Raw genomic sequence first — 22,633 nt, 5'->3', positions numbered from 1 at the left:
AGTAGACTGACATTGTAGAATATTTTCTCTATATAGGTAGTCCCTGTATCTTGTTTGCTACTTATTTTTATAATAAAACAGTTATTAGGTACATCTTTATGCCAAATGCTATAGAGATTAAGCGAGTTAAAAGTATGTGTGAGAAGACCGAAAGAGTTCGTATCTAAAAACATTCTCACCTTCTTTTCTGCCAGCGACAGTTTTATACGGTCAGACACTTTTAATTATTTCGCCTTCTTGAAGATAGCTGACTATTTCAAAGCACTTATATGTTGTTTCAATTGTGACTAGGCTTGAATGATGTGTTATAAAACAATAATTATTTGATAGCCTTCAAGTAAACGCAAACTATCAATTTTATGTTTTATTGAAAATTGAAAATTTAACAACATTTTCCGTTTTTGCTTTACTTTGATAAGCGCAAATTATAATTTAAAAATCGTGTTTTATACTTAATGTACTTATAATAACAGTAGACTATAATTAATACATTTACTTAATTTTTGAATAATTATAAACATCTTACACTCAAACCGTTTACTTAGAACTATGTTCGATTTACAAACACGTATAATTTTGACTTATTTAATTCGTTAATTACACAAAGATTAGAAATACACAGTATACATTACGTTATAAATATACAGTTTACAGTCATATGAAGAGAAACCACAAATAACAAATAAAGTAGCAACTCTTTGGGCAGACCCGGATAAAAATGGTGGCATGTCCTGTCTTCTTACTGAACTGGTCTAATGTCTAATGAGAGATGCAATTGGAAGAAGAGTGAGGAGGCCTTTTCCCAACGGTAGAACATTCCAGGCTAGTTTTAAATACAGCCAGTGTCACTCAAAAGGTGGTTATAATTGTAACAATACACCGTGCATTATAATCGGTGAAGACATTGTTTATTTATGTTGGAATAAAAAAAAACACGGAAATATGAACCGGGAACGATTTGTGCAGTTGTGTACTTAATTATACAAAGGAACTATTACGCTGTCATTGACACTGCGAAAATTGCGAAATTTTTTGAAACAATATGGTTGCAAAGAATGTTTGCAGCCAATGACGTCAGATAGAAAAGTATGGAAGGAAAAGACATGTTGCGGCCTAAACAACCTATGGCGTTTATACATATACATTTTTTAAGTATACACCTTGCAAGTTAATATATATCTTTATGTTATATAATACACTACAAGAATGTGTCTTCTCTCCTTCTTTGGACTGGATGGCAATTGTTGTTGATCGGTTGGTCCGGGAGGTGTAAGCGGACCTTTTTGGAGTTGGTGCTGTTGCATTGGTGTAGACGTGGCTTCGGGAACTTTACGCTGTCGTCTTTCAGCTAGATTGAAGGAATAATATGTTAATTTCAAATAAGTAAATGATAAATTCCATTTTTCCTTAATGTGGCAACATCAATGACTTCAACATTTTCTAAAGAAGTTCTGACTACTTTTACGTTTAACTTGATGTTTTGTTTGTTTCAGGTTACATATTAAGTTTGTTTTTTTCAACGATATGATGAACTTTATTTCGAACCTTAGTTTCTAATAGGAAGAACAGATGTTATAGTTTCAAAGAGAGTGATCTGGTTCCAAGTGGCGCTAGGTTAGAGAATCACGGAAGGTTTTCAATCAGGCCTTGCCTGGCCGAGTTGTCGGCTGTCATCGCTGCAGCGATCGGCAGCCGGGCGGCGTGGGATGCATTGGCCTCCTTCTGTGAAACAGTGATGTCACAGAAGGAGGCGGCGGAGCGCGTTCGGGAAACTGACCCCAGCGCGCCCGCCATACGCCGACGTCGAGTGGGGCGGCGCAGAGCCGCGCATGAGCGCGCTCTCCCGCCCTAACTAGGGTTCTGGGCGACGGCACGGGGGTGTCTGTCGTCCGAGTATATTACCCACGGCGGAGGGCCACATTCGGTGCTATGGATGCGGTCCCAATATGAGGCGAGGAGGCCGACGCTCTTTACACGTCGGCCTCCACACAACACAAGAAAGTGACCTACCGGCCCACATTACTGGCCGGTGGAAGCCCGCGGTCGGTGTATGAAGGATTGCAACGCATTGCCATACACCGACACAAAAACGCGGATGACGTAGCACGGCGGTTCAGGTTTAGTCAGTAAAAGTCTGACACTACCCATTTCCTCCCCGAGGGAGTGGGTGTCCATGAGGATTCCCCCGCCTAAACAAAAAAAAAAAAAAAAAAGGCCTTGCCTGGCCGTGGAACAATAGGTACATAGCAGATAAAAAAAATACACTAAAAAGACCGCTCGCAAAAATTGACCAACATTTAATACTACTTCATAATATCCCACTCACTCGTATAGTAAGTTCGTGTCGTGTCCTCCTGTGTGATGACGTCAGCAGCTCGGTGTGTGCGCGGGACTCGTTCCCGATGGGACTGTCGCTTGCCCGCACCCAGCACCACAGCCACTTGTATGGTGGGATGTTCCTGTAGGAAATCCTTGTGTTATAGCATAAATTCTTGTCCCATTATATTGCAAGTTACATTAATAGTTGCAAGACAGCAGTTACGTACTGAATGATGCTAGCTTTCGTTTGCAATGTCAACATTATTGATGAGGTACCACAATAACCTCTCAAAATGTAGTTTCTATTATTTTTTCGATGAAATATAAAACAATTTTTTAAATGCATTAATATTTAATAGAAAGTATTTAATAATAATAAAGTTTAATTATAAATAGGTGTGGTATCTTTATTTTTCAACTGATATTAGGTCTGATATTCGTAAGACATGTATAACGAAAAACAGTTTATAATTATAAACAATATTATAATCGTATATTAATAAAATTACGAAACTAATTAAAAAAACAGTATTAAGATGAAGTGCCGAAGCACTCACCGGTTATAACTAATTAAATATTTTAATGTGTACATAAACGGCAAAGTTGGCTCCAACGTTAATTAAAGTATTATTTCCAATACTTTATGTTGTAAAATGGAGTGTTTGAGTTAATCTCGTTAATCTAATAAAGTTTTAATTTAATTTGGTTTAAATCAACTAATTCGAGGGTAAACTGTTGGAATTATTTATTTAACTACGCGTTTTGGGCAAAGCAATTTGATAATCCGTTTAAACTATTTGATAGTTCTAAAATGGGTTTTCTACATGAATATTATTAGAGGTATTCATGTTCTTACATATTAAATCAAAAAGGTCCCAATAATACTTCATCAATTTTTTACTTAACTGCTCAACAAAAGCCTTCATTTGATTTTCGATTCTGTCTTGTCTTTGCGCCTCTAGTTCATATCGTGATGATGGTTATGATATTCTCAAATTAAAAAAAGCAATAATAAGAATATTTTCCTTGCTATCATGATTATTATTTTGAGACACAAGTGGCGACGCCGCTTAGCCTAATGATAAGTCTAAGGACTGGGCTGAGTTGGGTCCAGAGACTCCAAAACTAATCTGGCAATATCGATAAATACGTGTAAGTAAACCATTCATCAAATTATAATGAACTAGCTGTTGCCGGCGACTTCGTCCGCGTGGTTAGAAGATATAAGTTATAATTTATACCTGCCTTCTATCTATCTATCTGTCTTCTATCTATCTTGTAGGATTCAGTCAGCGTTTGCAATGTAAGCGCAAAAAATGTGTTTTTTTACGACCTCACATTAGAAACCTCAAAAATTGTAGCCTATGTGTTATTCTGATGTATAAGCTATATTGTGGTAAAGTTTCATTCAAATCCATTCAGTAGTTTTTACGTGAAAGAGTAACAAACATCCATACATCCATACTTACAAACTTTCGCCTTTATAATAGTAGTAGGATCTAACTCACGAAATGTTGACGAAAACCCTCTCTAATATAAAAGCAGTAGAGCAACAGCTAGTCTCTTACAGAGCACTAAATAAGGTTTATGATCTAAAAAGCATAAACCGTTTACTGGTTAAGTGCACTTTTACGTCGTAACGTTGTATTCAGTATCATGTTAGTCGCTTGACGACGTCGTTAGTCCCTACTTAAACCCTATTTCTGGTTTTCAAATATTTTAAAACGTAAAAGCGTTTTCTTTTATGTGGAAGTATGCTTGGAAATGAGCTCATCCGATGTTTTTATGACAATATAAAAAATGCATGTTTTGTTGCATATATGTTTTACTGCATAGCGCACCTAGACGTACCGCCATACCATCCATAGACATTGCTCTAAATATGAGGATATTTGATATATTATCTAAATCAGTTCTTTAAACATAACGTGAAAACATGACACATGACATAAAATTGTCGAAAGAAAATATAATATTTATTTATCTCCATTTAAATTAGAGAAAATTAATAAGACTTGAAGTTTAATAAGAAAGTAAAGAAACTATTTAAGGTTTATCCTAATCTTTCAACGCTGTGAATATCTCCAACTTAGCGACGCTACGTTGAAAAAGATTCTGTTTTGGACAATCACATAAAACCTTTAGGTACCTATTTATTTTAAAGACACAATTATTAAATTTAATAATGTTTGAGTAGCTTTTTTTTAAAAAACGAAAGTTGACGGTTTTTGATAAGACACGTCTGTGTAAGTACCAGAAATTCTAGTCACGACTTAAAAAAAAATGAGAATGAGAGAATAAATAATAATTAGCGATATAAATCCTCAAAGGATTTAATGGGGCATAAAAATTATCTATTCTAAATACTCTGAAATGTCACGATACTTTAAAATGCTTTGTTTTAATAATTGACTGCTTTCTTGTCGAATTTCTTCCGAAGCGCGTGACTTCGAGTTTTAATTGTATTAAGTTTCGCTTTTATTTCAGTTTTTTGTTTGTACATTATTTTGTTTTTTCGGAAAAAAGTTGATGGATTGCCGATGGCATTAAAAAGTTTAAGTTGAATGTGGTTAGATAGAGGCATATAATAATAAAGAAATGAATAAAAAACATGACCTACATTGAAAACATGGGCACTGCATTTATTTTTGAAGAGTGACGTGACTTTGCTACGTCAGTTTAGAAGATTAGAGTGATTCGCCAGAGTTAGCGTTTGGAGAAAGGTAAACAATCACGCAGCACTGGTTGGTTTTCATTATTTTGCTGAAATAGGAAGAGACCATAAGTGCAACTTGACTCTTGGAAAAAGTTTGAATTTAAAATATGTGGTTCGATATTAAAACATAATTCAATCTTCTTCCTAAAATTGACCAGTCTCGCTACAGGATTGCTCTAAGGCTGCTGTAATTTTTAGGCAAGACAAGATTACAATATTACAATTTTGCAAGGTAAGCGACTGTGTAATGCGCTGCTCAGCGTCTACAATTTCTACTTCCAATAAAATGTCTTAACAAATAATATTTATTAAGAAGTGATACCAGGCCCGAACTTCTTACAAATTAATGTATCCTTTTAGGTGCATAATAAATGTTGATAATGCCTTATCCTTGAAATTTTAATAAAATGAAATTTACTCTAATGACTTAAAACTCATTAACAAGCTAAAACGGCAACAGAATCTCGGTAAATGTATAAATTATACAAGGCACTTAAGTTTACCATACCACGGCATTCTTTTTTTCTCTCTCGCGTTTTCAGTACTAAGATTATTATAATAAAGTATGATGTTATAAAATGCCCTTTTTATGTGTAGGCCTAGACTAAGTTGAGGTTTTGTCGTAAGGAAAACAATGTTAGCGGTGAGCTGTGTTCCTATTTAAATTAAACGACAAACATATACAAAAATACCTAAAAAGAAGTTTTATTCAAACTTAACTTTAATACTAGTCTACCACAGACTGTGAAATTTACCCGGTACGTTCCCTTGCGTCTTCATCACACCACCAGCTAAAGAGATTTTTCTAACTTACCGTAGGCTAACAAATATCCTGTTGGAGAATATGAAGTAGATGACGGGGTTGGCTGCGGAGTTGAGCGGAGCGAGGCTCTGGATGAGCGAGGCTATAGCAATGTTAGCCTGAGTGTCCGGCACGTACCCGTACACTTGGAGAAGATCGAAGATCATGTACGGAGACCAGCAGAGGACGAATACTGGGAACAGAAATAGCCGTTAATGTATGCCGATCTGATATTTATGTACACACTAGTTAACAAAGGACAGAAAATTATAATCGTAGTGTTAAAAGGTACTGCTTATTACTAAACGAGATTTCTTCCAGCAGACCTACAATACGAAGAATTAAAAAGGGTTTTTTTTTTGTAGAATAGTGGCACCTAAAGGGATGGCAAACATTCAATTATGGAACGTGAGTAGAAAGAAGAAATTTTGTTAAAATGTGAACATAAGTACAATAACAAAATCAGAGATTTTTTTTGGATAATATTGTTCTTTATTTAAACTAGGGAGAAAATTTTTCAACTGCGGGACATAAAGTATCATGTCACATAAACAAATTAAGAGAAAAAATGATTATTGTAAGCATCCTGCTTTCCAGCCATGCAGAAAAAAATAGCTTATCATTTCGTACAAAGAATCACAGAACGTGACGTCCACCTAGATGCTGTCCCCTCATATAAAATCAATACATTTTCATAGCTCAGAGGATTTTACCATATTAATCATCGAAAATTGAAAACCATAAGTCAACACAGTTGTTATTGCGATCGTTTAAATAAAAGCTGACAGCTAACGAGTGACCAACATGACGCTGCAAGTACCAGTCTAATATTATACAACCAAGACCCATGGATGAAATGAATTGGGGTAAAACACCATAAAACTGAAAGTTATAAAGATTAATGGGGAAACCCATGGGGCCCTCGAAAACAATGGGGTATGGGCAATTAAGATATATTAATATTTATGGTTTGAATTCTTTCGTTAATCGTTGCATTCGGTTTGGAACGATGATGAAAAGTTAATGGTGATGGATTTGAATATTTATGACTTTTGGGTTCGAGACTTTCGTGTTTTAATTTACGTTTGTCATTTTAACGATTAAAAATACGGGTACTGGATTTGAAAAAACAACTCCTACTAATAACTACAACAACTACTTTATTAATTCAAATCTGATACATACATAAATTTCCGAGCAAATTGACTAAAAGGATTAACACTGCAATTAGGACGATTATGCTAAAAAAATTGTTAGACTTTTAATAAATTCATTAATTATTGTATAAATTAAAATACCGTTAGCCAAATAACTTTGACAGGAACGTTAAAATTATACATTCTAAAGTTGGTCCAATAAAATACAGTCCAGCTTTACAGCGAAAGTTTTTAAACTTTCCTCGCCCGGGAGTGATTATTGCGTCCCCTGTAAAATGTAATCTAAAGCTCTAGACTTTTCTTGTTGATACCGGGATAAAAAATAAACTAGAAGTATCAGAAGTTTTTATCCAGGGCAAGTTTATGAGTGATTAAAGGAGCGTGTTGGGAAGACGGTAGTGTTTTGAGTTAATATTAGTTAGAAAGTTTTCTTCTTCATTTATGTTAGCCTGGTGTTAATCTTGCACTATTCTTATTATAGAAAAAAAAAAACAGAATTTCATACAGACTTGTGCCCTTGTGGAATTGTAAGCGCAAATGTGAAATCCCAACGCAGGCGAGTACTGATATGACTTTTCCAAAGTGATGCGTACTTTCTTATTTATTCAAAGTAATCATTATAAATGGTGAAGGAAATCATCGTAAGGAAACCTAGATTCTGAAATCGTTAACCTCAAACTTCCTCTTTATGGAGGCCAGTGGCCATTATAGTCTGGTATTATTTTATGTAATACATTTATTTTTAATAGAGAAGCCTTTCACAGGGACTTTTTAAGAGCATGTCTGTTTTCCTCTGTATTTTTTTTATATTTTACTTTTTTCTGTGTTTTCTTCAAACGTCAACACATAGGCCATAGAATCAAATAAGTACGAATATACAAACAAACATTCGACGATCAAGTAAAATTACGAAGCTCCATGTCCCAAAAAGTGTCACATAATCGAATGTTCTAGAGAAAAACAAAAGCTAGAGATCAAATATCTACACGTAATATTATGGTAATTCATGTAATCAGACGAAAGTAAATGTGGATACACACGATTGAGATCGATCGCGCCTTCGTTACGGCTGTAATGAATGTCTATTGATAGATATACTTGTGATAATACGTTTGGAAAATAAATCAAAAGTGGGTCATATTGGGATTCGTTTTTTGTTTTCTATGTTTTTTTGAGCAGGATGGAGAGTGGAAAAGTGTTTTAACGACATATATTTGACTATAATAATTATTAAATTCAAATAGACGGAAATCTGTCAATGTTTTATTTTTGATTTCTTTTTGTTACCCCTTTAAAATTAGTAGTTCGGTACTCCAAGTCATCTTACAAAATGAATCCTTTAAATAGTCCATATACTTATTTAAAAAAAATATGTACCTGGCCAGCTTCACCAAGGAACCCAGGAAATATGAAGAAAAAAAATATATTATTTCACTCAAAATATTATATGACTTTAATGTTCTCACAACGTAAACACTTAAAGTGTTAATATATTTATGCGTATTTTATGTCGTCAGCCCGAAAGCCGTAAGAACAACAATTTCTTCCAGTTAGACATGATGGAGGGGATCGTAAAGAGGTTTTATTGTCCTCAGTTTTTGTGGCCTCTCGTCATATTGTGATGGCTCTTACGACTTATTGTTTTCTAAGAGATTTGACCTTAGAGATGACGCGGCTATGGAAATAGGTAGGGTTTATATAACGCTTGAACTTTTGGGGTACATATTTTATTAACAACCTCTTAGTATAGTAGGATGTCGATATTATGCTGCGGGCTTTTGTACGTTTGGGGTTAAGCCAACTGTTCCCTTCCCTTTTTCAGTATCCAAAAATAGTGGAGCCGTAATGAACCTGACAAGGATGACGATATTTCCATAATGATTTCAGATAGTTTAAAGAATAATATTGGGTAAGTATTTTTTATTTCCTCCTGATCAAATCAAAACTGAAAGGAACTTATGCATGACGTCACTTCTATGCATAATTTTTGCTAAGATTTTGGTTACAATTCCTTTTGTAAAGTAGATAAACTAAGGACCTTCTAACATAAAAAAAACATGCTTATTATTAAGATAAAAACAATATGTATTGTATATTTTTGAACTTATATCTGACAGATTAAAAATATGTTTACTTTAGATTATCAGTACATCCCTATTCTGTCATTGAACTGAATGCTTGAACTACTCAAGTTTGTAGAGTGAGATCTTGACAAAAATGTGTTTATTTCAATTTGGCCTCTACTTTTGATATAATCAAGTGTGCTGCTTGAAAAATTCATATACAAATGTACTCTGGTAATTTATTATTTATCTAGGCTGTCTATCAATTTGTCATGTTTTTATAGTGTTACACAATTGTGACAAATAACGTGTAAGTTGTTATTATATTTTCATAACCATGTCTTCGGTACGTTTTTTTAAAAGCGAAAACTTAGGTATTTTTCATGAAAATTTTATTTTTCAAAGTTCGACTATGTTGTAGTTGAATAAGAGTTAAATAATAAAATACTTTTAAATAACAGTGAATATTTTGCTACCTAGCAAGGCAAGACTTATGACCTTTCTCACTTGAATCCTATTAGGGCTGTGGGGTACTTTGTCTATGTAAGTACAATGTGCTTACATTATTACGACAATTATTTGACGTCTATTTGACGACGCCTATGTATTAATTTTGACTTTACATACTGTTTAAATCAAAACAATAGAACATCTCGTTTTAGGAACTAAACTAAACTAATATTTACGTTTTGAAAGCTATATCAATATAAAAAGAAAAATACACATTATTTACAAAGCGTCAAAAAAGATATCCTCATCCCTGCCAAAGTCGGGAAACGTGCCCTGAAGGCTGGCTGCATTGCCACGTTGTATGGCAAAAGTATCTCGTTTTAGTATAAGCTCGTTTTTACTTACCAAACACAATAACGAAAGTCATTTTGACAGTTTTAATTTTAGCTTTCGGTATGATGCCGCGGCTGCTCGCTCGCCGGCTGTCCAAGTCGTCACTGTCTGCAAATAAAAATATTTTCACAACCAAATCCAAATAGAGAGAGAATTTACAGACAGATATTGGAATGTTATATTGTGAGAAACACATATAAATAGATAGCAATAAAGATGATTTAATGCTTGTCAAAATTCAAGCTTCATCCTTAATATAATAGTCAGGATACACTGTCCGTGTGACAACCTCCGTGGTCGTGTGGCGTACGCACCGGTTTCAAGGTGTCGCGAGGACCCGGGTTCGATCCCCGGTCGGGTCAAAGTAAATTCTCGTTTCTGGATGTTTGCGGTATCTTCGTTGTATCTGAATTCCATAATACAAGTACTTTAGCAACTTACTTTGGGTTCAGAACAATGTATGTGATGTTGTCCGCATTTATTATTTACTGTCCTTATAGAACTATGTTAATACTGCTACACTTCCCGGTTCTAAAAAAACTTTTTTACTGTGTAAAAATATCCCTCTGTTTATCTTGGAAAGCATATAGCCTAGAGCTTGAATGCGGAAGGAGTAAATTTATAACTGATAGGGTTGGTGTTGGAGTAAGGTCTAAGGAGATTAATTTAAACGGAATTTTTGACTTGACTTTTCATAAACTGAAAACTAATTCGATATCTGAAATAAAGTGAATAGTCATGGAAATAAACAGTAATCCTGATTTTTAATCAACTTTTACATATTACAAAACCTGCTAAAACTGGAAACTCTTAATACATTGTTTAAATTTTTACAAATATTACATAGAACCAAACTCGAAACAACTTATTAGAATCAAATCATTTTCCAATCCCCGAACCGGGTTCAATTGCACCAAACTCCAGCACCCATTTCTATTTATCGACTTTACCCAAGAGTTCACTTATTGTATTTTCCGCTTCCAAATAATCCTTCATAACTTCATCGTTTTCCTTTACCTCTGTATTCAATATGAAAAGGATAACATTTTATTATCCAGTATAAATCCAGAGGTTCTTACCAAGGAGGCTCCATAGCTTATGGTCCATCATCGTCAGTTTGGTCACGTTTCCTTGATTCGACCTTGACTTCATCTTCTCGCCTATGTTTACTTGCATGATGAGCTTATTGTGTTCGCAAAAAGAATAATTTATTTTGTTGTTGAGGTTTTTGCTCCCTTTGGGAGTAGATTTTGTTGAAGTATTAGTAGTTTTCTTTTACTTCACATTACTTTGACTACTATTACTCAGATAAGGAATGTTTTGTAGTTTAAAGTATACGGGAATACGGTTTATCTAAAATCTTGTATCCAGCAGTTTTGTGAGTACTGGCTTAATGCACCAATCGCTTTACCAACTAAACCATCGCAGACCAAGAATTAAAATTAAAATAAGTCGACGAGTATTCAATTAGTATGCTTAGCGACAGCTTTTATACTCAAGATAGTAAATAATACATTTTAAATGACCAATGGTCAAAACTACCGTATTTTACTATATTTATTCACGAGACCATTTTAGTCGAAAATAGACTCAATCTACCGCTAGATAAACTTATAAAATAAATATAGATCCATAGCAAGAAAGAAGTGATATGTCTGTAGTGGTACATAGGCACGAATTTGTAGACTAAATAATCAGTGCATGGGAACTTACTTAAAGATAAGATAAGAAAGTAAAGTCTACTTACGTGCCTTTATACACGTTTTTGGTTTTCGTCCGACTTTTATCTATCATTTGGTAGGTATATTATGTTTTATATTGCATCTATGCGTACCTACTGTTTACATGAGAAGAACAGTTTTATGAGAAGGATAACAAAGTTCAATTCCTTGTTTTTATGTCGCTATAAGGATACTAAAATTCTCTCATCTGGCCCTAAACATTTACAACTCCCGTGTGTATACGTATTAAAACCTATTTGCACAAATGAAATTAGGTTAAATAATTAAGCATTCGTATTCTATTATCCAATTTCCGTTAGGTTTACATCCATCACAATCACGTACATCCAATCACATTTCCGTGCGAATTTTCCTAATTAAACGAAATACCGCGAAAAGTTTGCTAATTATTCAGTTTAATTAATTAAGTATGACTGGTGGAACTCACATTGTCTGGTCGCTGTCGCCCTTCTGCCCAGGACTCGGTTGCTTTTTTGTCGTATTGTGACCACAATCACACCGTAGCAAGCCGATATTGTGAGTGCAGGGGCGACGAACAGGGACACGAAAACGCTCGTCATCCATATCCTCCATTGTAGCTTGCTGATACTTGACCAGCATTGGTAGATACCTAAAATTAATTAAATTAATGAAAATAATATCCTTATTTCAGAATATATTGTTCCTGTATATTAGAGCTCTTAAAGTTTATTTTATGGCAGCTTTGATGAAAGAGGAATTTTGGATTACTACACTGCGTTAGCGGCATTTGGCTTATAGAGTTGAAAAGTTAAGCTTCTTCAAACTTTGAGTGATCTGTTACTGTGTGATAGAAGGATTTATTACGACACAGTTTTAATGGAATTATTTAAAGTCATCAAATATTCTCAAGAGATTTAACATAAGAAACTCATTGACATCTTGAATGGAAAAGAAATACGACTTTATTTTATTTACAAGAAAACTTTAGTCGACGTCTTCTAATATTTTACGACTACTTAAACAGTTTTACTGTCACAATGTTTATGTTCAATCTGTTTATGCACTTCGAAAATATTCGTCACAGTTTTAAGTTGGTTGCAAGATTTCTATCATTTTCTGACTTCTGAACCCTAATAAAATAAATACGGTTAAGATTTAAGTCCAGACAGCTCATCTGCTGTATCACGCTTTTAAGTTTCACATGACGACTGTTGATGACTTCTAAAACACTAGCTAGAGACTTTATAACTCATTTAAGTGGAATGACCTTTATCTGCTTGATACGTACCTTCTACGTTGGCTTCGTCGAATAGAAACAGCATCGGGACACAGAATAGAAAACTGACGAACCATGCTCCGAGGATGAGAGCTCGAGCGCGGCGCCCTGTTTGACAAGTAAAAAATTTATAATTACTACACGATGAAAGCCTTTAATAAAAATGATTGAATAAACTTGAAAAGTTGAAACATGAAGAAGCAACGCAAATCCTAAGATACCTGATAAGTAAATTGCCGTGTATTAAATTCTGGCCTGAGCATGAGTTGGAGGATAGATTTTGTTTTAAATGCACGTTAAATATGTACGTAATTCTTCTTATGTTTCTGTGCGGTTATTTTTAGATTTGGAGAGTAGGAACAGCTGACACGATCTAGTAAACGGATAAAATTGTAATAGAAAAAAGTTATATAATAATAAACCCTGCTAAGAAGTAACACTTTGCCAAGCAGAAAATAATCTCAGCTCCAAGAAGAAAACTTTACAAAATATGCAACGACAGTTCCAACTTCGTCGCACTTTAACTTGAAATAAAACTAACTTACAATCCTCGTACTCGAAAAGTTCGACTTATTCCAGATTATTTCAACTATCTTATGTAATATCAGTTCCTATATTTGTTTGGACATCCCTAAGATGTCATCGCCCAGATAACTACCAAAACACAGTTGACCGACGTCGATCAGAAATGTGAGTGACAAATAAATTACGGTGTTTTCCTTCTTACCTAGTTTTGGATGACACGTTGGTATATTTTTGGACTCAGTATGAGTTCAGAAACTTGTTGTGATTTGATAAAAAGAAGTAGGTTTGTTCAACGTGTTGGTTTGCCTAAAGTGTCCGAAAGATGGCGTTATATGATGGAACTCATTAATTGGTTTAACTAAATTTGGTCATGTGAGAGAGCTTGCTTTGGATAAATCATTGTTTTATTGCTTTGAGGGTTTATAATAATATGGTTGTAATAGTTATAGGCAAAATGAGCATAATCAAGGCGTCAAAGAAGTTCAAAAATTGATAATAGAATACTTACAGCTGCCGGTGAAGTTCATAGGATGTGTGATAGCATCGCATCTGTCCACGCTTAGAGCCACCAGAACGTAAGTCGAAGAGTACGTGACAACCCCCTAGAGTTAAAAATAAACTTTAAGAAACAAAACAAAATAAAAACTATATTATGAATTATTTCGAGCTTATTGATATTTTTCTATTGGGCTTAGATAATGAAATCCATGAAAACGAACTTAAGACTTACCTGCAAATATTTCATCATTTTACACGTAATGGACCCAGCGAGCCAAGTGATCGTTATCCTCTGTATTAAGTCTGGCAGCACACTTATTAGTCCCACTAATAGATCTGTAAAAATATACTTTATTACTCTCAAAATACTAGATAAAGAAATATAATTATTGGAGAATACGAAAAAATATCTCGTTTCAAAAACCTTTTAAATCCATTACGCTGGACTTAAGTTACTTCGTATACTTGAAGGGAGATAATTTAAGTCTAGTCTAGTCTAGATTTTATTAAAATAGTCCAAACAAGATTATTTTTCTGTTCTCAAGTAATAATAATTTACAAAAGATTTCTATTTAAGTAGAGCATTTTACCTTCAGTAACTAGTCCTATATTTTTTTAATTTTCTTACCGGCTATTGCAAGCTGCATGATGAAGAAGTTCATTCTGCTTTTCCGTGTCTTCGTGAGCAGTAGTGCCAGGACCACGGTCGCATTGCCTGCCACTATCGTCACCAGCAGCATCCATAGTATTGCCAGTTGCGCTGACTGTGATCATATATGAAATAAATGACAAATAAATATTTTTTGTATGATAACTATGTTTACTACGGTATTTAATACGTATATGACGTGGGAAGTTCAACAAACATTCAAGTCACATGCACAAAGACCGTCGATCAAAGAATTCGCGGACCACACGAAATGCTTGCCATTAGCGACACGTCGCGCACAATAGATTTGGCGTAGCTACCTTTTGCACTTGGCTAAGGCTACCTGGCTAATACATTTTTCAGTTTAGTCAAGATTATAGTATCAGTTAGTGAGTTCGTGATTATCTACTGTCAAAGCCATTGGGAGAGTAGAATTTAGGGACGCCTAGTATAGTTGTTTGAAGTAGTCTACGTCGTTGTTGTTTTGTTAAAATCATTTTAAACGAAGTTTCATAATTGTTTGTTATAGTATTAAATTCTTTAGCTGTAATGACTTGTTTTAGATTGTAAGTATTCTGTAGTAGCTTTCAGTTTGCCCAACTTAATTAGTTATCATTATTTTCACACTCTAAATGTTGGAGCAAATTAATTAAATGTTTGAATACCAAACTTGCGAGACATTAGTTCGTCGAAGTAATTTGTAATTAATTGTAGCTTCATATTCTTATGTCGAATAATTAAATTATGAGCAGGTGGAGGCAGTTATAATTTAAAATATTGCTCAGCCTCAAGTTATAGTTTATTAATTAAAATAGTTAATGAAATAAATTCATGTGTACAACTTTTAAACGGCTTTTAAACACTCACACATAATTTACGATTAATACAAACCAACGAAATTAAAATTGCTCAATCCGTTCGGGAGCTATGATGCCACAGACAGAGAGGCAGATAGACAGAGAGACATATACGTCAAACTCAAAACAAACCTCTTTTTTTGAAGATTATTAAAAGGAAAAAATAAAGTATCATGTCTTAAAACTAATTAAACAGTTCCTTACAAAACCGCCCCTAAATTCCTCCCTATATCCTAAATCAAGCTAGTCTTAGACGAGATTAGAATACCTAGATTGAGTCTAGACTCATCCCTTAGCTAGAAGCAAACTGTAGACGAAATTAATTCCAAACTGCACATTTTAAACTGCATCAAGTGAATGTTCTCCTACTTAATCTATTTATAATTTTCACTTGTTCTTAATGCCAGTTTTATGAGTTGAGAATTTGCCAACAATTTCATAATTATGTGCTTGCTATGTTGGTAGAAAAAAAACTCGAACAAACAAACGTTCCCCACGGGTTTTTCACGATTCCGTATAGATCAGCTGAAGAATTAATCGGGTGGGTGAGTTACTATAAACAGCTCACGTAACAACGTTGCTTAGTTTCTATCTTTATTTTTAGTATATCATTAAGCATTTATGAAAATTTCAATTATACAACAATCACAACATAATAGCTGGTGACGGACAGACGGATAGACAGCGAGCCTCAGCATTGGGTTTTGCGATTTTACCCTTTGGGTATAGAAGTAACAGGACCAAGGATAAAAAGTTAAATGAGTTCTTGTTTGTACCTAGGTCTTTGTTTACCGAGTAAAATGGTATACATAGGGCCGGTGGACGAATTTTGTAAAGGGATTACTTATAAATTATAAAACAGCAAGAGACATCGTAATCTATTATTTTATTCTGAAAATCATTTTAAAACAATTGAAATTCCCTCTCTATTTACCCCGTTTTCAGTAAATCGTCTTTATCTACATGTCACAAACTTATGATTACACAATTATCTAATACACTAGGTGTTGCCCGCGACTTTATCCGCGTGGTTAGAAAATTAAAAAGGTTATGATTTATACCTGCCCAATTTTTTTTATTTTTTACATTGTATCTTCGCTCCTATTAGTCGCAGCGTGATGATATATAGCCTTTAACCTTCCTCGATGAATGGTCTATTCAACACAAAAAAAAAATCGATTTGGACCAGTAGTTCCTGAGATTAGCGCGTTCAAACAAACAAATAGCATAATTGCGATATTATAAGCATTTTGATGATGTAAAATTCTTTTATAATTCTACCATCCTCGAAAATTTCATTACATCTTTAAATATTTCCAAAAATAATTCTACACATACTATTACTACTATAACTTGGCTAGAATATATTTACTACATGAAAACAGAATAGTAAATTCCATAATCTAGATCAGATTCTGGTCCTCTTCCAAACTTAGATATTCTCAGACTATTAACTTTGCTTCGTACATCGGTGGCAGCAATTTATATTATTTTATAGGAGTGACAGTTTGACAGGTCATTCCGTTTAATGGCACGTGCAATAATGAGAAAATTCATTACGAAAATGTACTTGGTTGATTTCGAAGTATGAGTATAAAGTTTTTGTGCGTGTTGAGACATTCATTTGGGTTGAGATTAACTTTTTACTTGGATAAACCCATTTTGACTTTTGTGAGTAATTTTCTAAATGCCTTTTGTTTTTCTTTGTTTAATGACTTTTTTATCACCATTTTCACACGTAGTCTGATACGTGAATACTGATGCAAAAGTTTCATCATGAAATAAACTAGCTGTTGACACCGGGAACGCCCGCTAGGATGATGACTTAAAATAATGCCGCGGGATCATAAAATTGGGACGAACACTAACCTATGTATAAATAGAGATTATAAAGTATGTGTTTGCCAAATTTTGACCAAATGTTTTTGCGTAAAAGTTTTACAAACATCCACATTTAAAAACTTTCGCATGTATAAAATAAGTTGTATGTGATTCTGATTAATATATCTTATAGCTAGTAAGGCAGTTCCCGTTGTAGATTTAAACGACGGTTGATTGTCACATTCAAATTCATAGGCTCACTAATTTCTATACAAAATTGCTGAGCCTAAACCCTAATTAAATAGAAGAAAATTAGGTTTCAAGTTAATGAAGTTAAGCCAATCTGTATTCATTATTTTTAGTCAGTACCCATAGAATTATTAAGATGCAAGGTTCTTCATATTATTTTATAGGACTTACATATTTTTGCAGACAAAAATAACAGAGATTAACTCAACAGATTCTAGAACAGATTCTTACTCTTTAGACTACAATAACCAATTTTTGATAGTAACTGTCGTGAGAATGATTCATTATTAAATGATGTAACGGTTTACTCGAACTCTTGTTAACTCGACTCGCGATCCCGCCGCGTCTGCTCATGATTAAGGACTCCGGTTGGGTCCGAAACTAGTCGGGCAACCCCGATAAATACGCGTGAGTAAACCGTTACATCATTTAATAATAACCAATTTTGCATTTTTTTAGGGCATATTACAAGCTTCAAAACTTGTAGTTGTAGAAGGACGCTATACTGCGTATAATCTTACTTTGGGGGATATTGGGAGGCTTTATTTATTTTTTAAAAATGAAATGCTTTTGGCTTCAACCAACATCAAGGGTATATTCGACTAAAACCCTTCTACTGCTTCAGCCACGGGACTGCTGTTGATGATAAGGGTTTCGAACCCCACGGAGGACAAGCATTCGTGTGATAAACGAATGCTTGTTCTGAGTCTGGGAGTCTTTGTACACGTGATTTGAATATTTGTTTATGCAGAAGTAGATCTCGTAGAAGAAAAAAGTAAATAAATTCATCTTTTTACCTGATAGAAGTAAAATTTGTTGATCACCGTCTCATTTCTTGTTGTGTTTCTGTACAGAGTATCATTGAACTCGGTGTACAGGCTACAGTTGTAGCAGTAGTCTTCCTCCATGGTGCAGTCACTCACATCTTGCGATTACAGTACCTGAGAACAAATAAATAAATTTAACTGAAGTATGCAGCTAAGCACACTACAACTGTACAACAACTTAGATAATTCTTTAGTCGCAGGGTTGACAAAACTTATTATTTACGGCTCGTCATTTGAAATTGAAATTTCTTTACTTTTAGCGAAAAATAGCTACTATAAAAGGATAACATTCTTCAAGTTTTCTACAATTTTTTAACACGAAAAAAAAAAAATTCTAAAATTCAATTTTGCCTCGTGTATACTTTCAATCATATCTGAAATACGAATTTAATATTTAGCATCAAAATATTATACATAATTGACTAGCAAAATTAGGACAAAACATCTTTTGTTTGCTATCATATCAGCGTTAATTGACAGGTCCTATCAATAAACAACAATATGATTTAAGTAACATAATAATCTTAGATCAATAAAAGACCTAGACGTTACGTCAATCCTTATTATATCAAGGATAGAGCAATATTTATATGAAACGTTCCAAGTTTAATCTGACCTTTATCGTAAAATTAATCTCGTATCTTTAATGAAATCTTTGGAGGTAATGGGGAGAATGAATTCTCAGAGTACTGTACTGTAACGATAAGTAGACGATGTTTTATTTTATGTAGTTAAAGGTAGTAAGTTATGTCGTCTAAGAACAAATCAAATGTACGTTTTGGACTTAGAGAAAGGCATTCGGGATGTGGATTAGACTTCAAAGTATTTTCCAACCGATTTCAATGCGAAGTTTCTCATTTCTTCTACATTTCTTGTTTGTTTGTTGCCTCGGAATTTCGACCTGGATGAAAAGATTCTGTTGATTAATTGAAAAAAAAAAAAACTTTTTTTTTTTAAATTAATCAACAAAATTGCGTGTCAGTAGTTTCTTAATTAAGTAAGTTCGGTTGTATGATTTTGTTTTTAGTTTAATCTAAACCAGTATCGAAAATGTTGAGATTATCATTGTTTCAACTCCCGAATTTACGAGCTTGCGACAAATAACGTAAAGTAAATTTTAGTATGATGGTCTATGACCATCTTCATTTGGAGTTGTACTGTCTGTTGTACCAATTTCTCTTGATGTATTTTCATATTAAAATATTTATGAACAAGCTTTCCCAATAGTACGTAAATAACTTTTAGTTTAAAACTTGGCATCGGTTAACGTTCGTATATGTTATGTTTAACTGCCTGTGAATGTTAAACGGCTATATTGTGAAGAAAGATTTTAAAATATGATGTTAAATCATTTCGGTGATATATGTTGCATAATATACGTAGATATATTATGTATCGTTGAATTGTTTGGTAAAAGGGAGCATGTAAATAAAAGTATGGTAAGTGAAATCGTGAAGACAATGAATAAGACATCGATCTTATATCGCAAGGGGTTTTTCATAAACATTCAAGTCACCTACACAAAGACACGATCAAGCATTCGTGGATCTCACGAGTGTGTGTGGTGACCATTCGGCTATCCTGATAGGCGATAGTTTTGCCAATCGGGTAGCGAAACCCTAAAAGCAAACTATCTGAATCCTTTCGACGTGATTAAATTTTACATCCATACATCAAATGTACAGATAAAAATATCCACGCTATCGGCAATGAGTCATGAGCCGAATATTTATGCGACCCGCAGATGTGAGCTCCCAGTGGTAGGTCGCCATGACATATTCATGTCTGGAACACATATTTGATGCAGGAGACATTTCTAATGAGGGATCACGTAAATAGGGAAGCAGTAAAAGATGTTGTTTTGTTTCTGAGTTCACTCAAAGAATGCTAACATTTCGTATGTCGGCGTAAGTTTAGGAGAAGAAATGTTTTATATGTATTATACGTTTTAACTTACAGATATTGTTATTGATTGTATTATTTTAATTCACGCTCTAACGTTATACCTGGTCCTTTTTAAAAGTCTTTCAAGAGAAAACTGGTCATACATGTCCTCAGGTTCAACAAGCAAACTTTTCAGCTTTCAGCACAAAAAGATATGTCACCGAACAGACATACTTATGTACTAACAGATATGCTTAATTCATTTCACTTTTCAGAAAAGTTTGAAAAATTTCCATAAATCAGTCAACAGCTGCAGACGTTGCAATAAATCAGACTTTATCGTCCATTTAAAGATAGACGTTTGAAAAATTGATCTCTTAATACATTTGCAGTAGCATCTTAGATATTAGTGTAATAACTTAATGTAAGTTCAACTATTATAAAAATAATTAATAATAATAATTTTCGCCGTTTTTGTGCCAGAAAAACTCACAAGTTTGGGGCAAAATTTAGGTTATGATTGTGTTTTATTTAAAAAGAGTTTCATACGACGATAACAACACTATTAAATTTTAATTTCTTTAAATTGATTTTTCGCGCTGTGAATGATTTTGTTTGCGTTACCTGATAAAATGATACATTGAAACTCAAACGTGCTTTTCTTGAAACCCAGCTTTAATTTATAATAATGCACAAATAGTCAAGTGGTTAAGGAAAAAACGCCAAATCTGTCACAGGGTTCATCCCCACGTGAAGCAAGCGTTCGTGACGCTTGACTTGAATCTGGGTGCTTTTGTGCAACACAGCAACGACACAGCGTATTTCAAAGAACTGTAAAAAATTTTGACGAACTAGGATCAAGATAAATTACAATAATATGATATAATTAATCTTCTACACGAAAATTCATCAAGAGAAATCGCTACAACAGTCTAAAACTAAATGGAAGTGGTTTCAGCTCATCATACTAAAATTAACTTAACATTATTTGACGTGAACTCGTAAAGCCGAGAGTTGTAACCAAGATAAACTGAACTTCTTCGACACTATGCCTTCAGAACAGCCTATAAAGTGAGACTTCAATCAAAACACAGGTGTTCTTACAAAACCTCTGCACATCAGACATTCGAATTGCAACCTTTTGCCTGTTGCATAAAGTTGCTTTTTTGTTGCGTAAATCACGATTGCTCGTGGTACTGCAAATTTGCAATCAATCAATTGGACAGCGATTCAATCGGTATTTGAGAAAGTGTTCTAATTTATCAAAATTTATCCGCGACGGTTGAAATTAATGCGCTTTGCGGGCAACGCCTGTGCGCTTTAGTACGCTGATGTATTACCAACACGGCATCGCCTGCAAATAAGTGATTAGTAACGACTTTTCAATTGTTCCCGAAGTTTTACTAAGGAGTTCTGAGGATTAGGAAATTAGATTAGAGAAAAAGAGAGCTTTTCGAAGAAGAAGGCTTTGGCGTCGGATTTCGGTTTTTAGAGTTCCGCTCCCAATGGGTAAAACGGAACCTTATACTATGGCACTGTAATATGGTCACACCGTCGTTCGTCTGTCTTTCCGTCAATGTGTGGTAGCTAGACAGTGAAAATTGTGGCAGATGGTGTAGATACTTTCGTCGGTACACATACCAAAATATAAATAGATTAATATATAATAAAGATTTTTACGATGATCAATTACGTGGATGGCAAATAAATTTGTCGACAACATAAATAAATTTGTGTTTTATCTTTCGCCTATTTGTACTTTGGCCTTGTTACAATTTGTTACAATGTGTTGAATTTCAAAAGATATTTCAAAACTGTGAAAAATTCTGTTGAATTAGCCTTTGGTTACCAAATACGCCTATTTTAACGAATAAAAAGGCAAAATTTTCCAGTTCATAATTATTTATTTTCGTATAAAAAGATTATCGTTTAACCAGATTCTTAGAATTAATACTCAGCTTTGCTACAGTTGATCGTGATGAAAAGAACTAACATTATATTTTATGTAATGGACTTGTTTGACAAAGTAAAGGGATCTTTCAATTCGAAGAAAAACAGTCAAGGGAAATCTTGGCGTAAATCTTTTTATCAATATTTCAGTGAAAAGGAATACCAAAAATATATATTTTTGTTTGAAAAATGAATTTCTTGGAACTTATTTTGTATATTTTATAACTGAAAATGATAAACATTTGAAATTTGGTTTCTTAAAATTATTAAACATGTTTTGCTGCTTATTTATTCCTATACCTACATTGCTTTATACATCTTTGGGACCCATCTAAGGGTTAGTTGTGTTGGCTTTAATGAATAAATAGGCAATGAATCAAAGATTAAATGTTGAAAATGTACGTGATGCATCGGCATCTATCGCGTCTTTTTTCGAGGTAGGTACGTAAGTGTCAATATTTTATGTAAAAGTTTACCTACATATTTATAAATGC

At 33.9% G+C, this 22,633-nt stretch overlaps 1 protein-coding gene across 1 annotated transcript; it reads right to left on the bottom strand.

Annotated features, from left to right (window-relative positions):
- Positions 1 to 398: 398 nt before the first annotated feature.
- On the bottom strand, positions 399 to 18,432 carry LOC113495316 (cardioacceleratory peptide receptor-like). Its single transcript, XM_026873988.1, has 10 exons — positions 18,276 to 18,432; positions 14,531 to 14,666; positions 14,135 to 14,238; positions 13,913 to 14,006; positions 12,892 to 12,987; positions 12,070 to 12,252; positions 9,913 to 10,008; positions 5,850 to 6,030; positions 2,327 to 2,459; positions 399 to 1,348 (listed from the first exon to the last, which is right to left on the bottom strand). Exons 1-10 carry the CDS (start codon positions 18,384 to 18,386, stop codon positions 1,199 to 1,201), a joined length of 1,284 nt encoding a protein of 427 aa, XP_026729789.1. The 5' UTR covers positions 18,387 to 18,432; the 3' UTR covers positions 399 to 1,198.
- Positions 18,433 to 22,633: the final 4,201 nt, after the last annotated feature.

Source organism: Trichoplusia ni, chromosome 6, assembly GCF_003590095.1.
Source record: "Trichoplusia ni isolate ovarian cell line Hi5 chromosome 6, tn1, whole genome shotgun sequence".
NCBI classification, from domain to species: Eukaryota; Metazoa; Arthropoda; class Insecta; order Lepidoptera; family Noctuidae; genus Trichoplusia; species Trichoplusia ni.
The sequence above is the reverse complement of the archived record's forward strand: the minus strand, read 5'-3'. Positions and strand labels throughout refer to the sequence as shown.

Excerpts from the sequence above, each read along its gene's own strand:
- LOC113495316 (XM_026873988.1), bottom strand. The coding sequence starts at position 18,386 with ATGGAGGAAGACTACTGCTACAACTGTAGCCTGTACACCGAGTTCAAT. Across the intron at positions 14,667-18,275 it reads ACAAATTTTACTTCTATCAG|TCAGCGCAACTGGCAATACT; the intron begins GTAAAAAGATGA and ends ATATGATCACAG. Across the intron at positions 12,253-12,891 it reads CGACGAAGCCAACGTAGAAG|GTATCTACCAATGCTGGTCA; the intron begins GTACGTATCAAG and ends AATTAATTTTAG.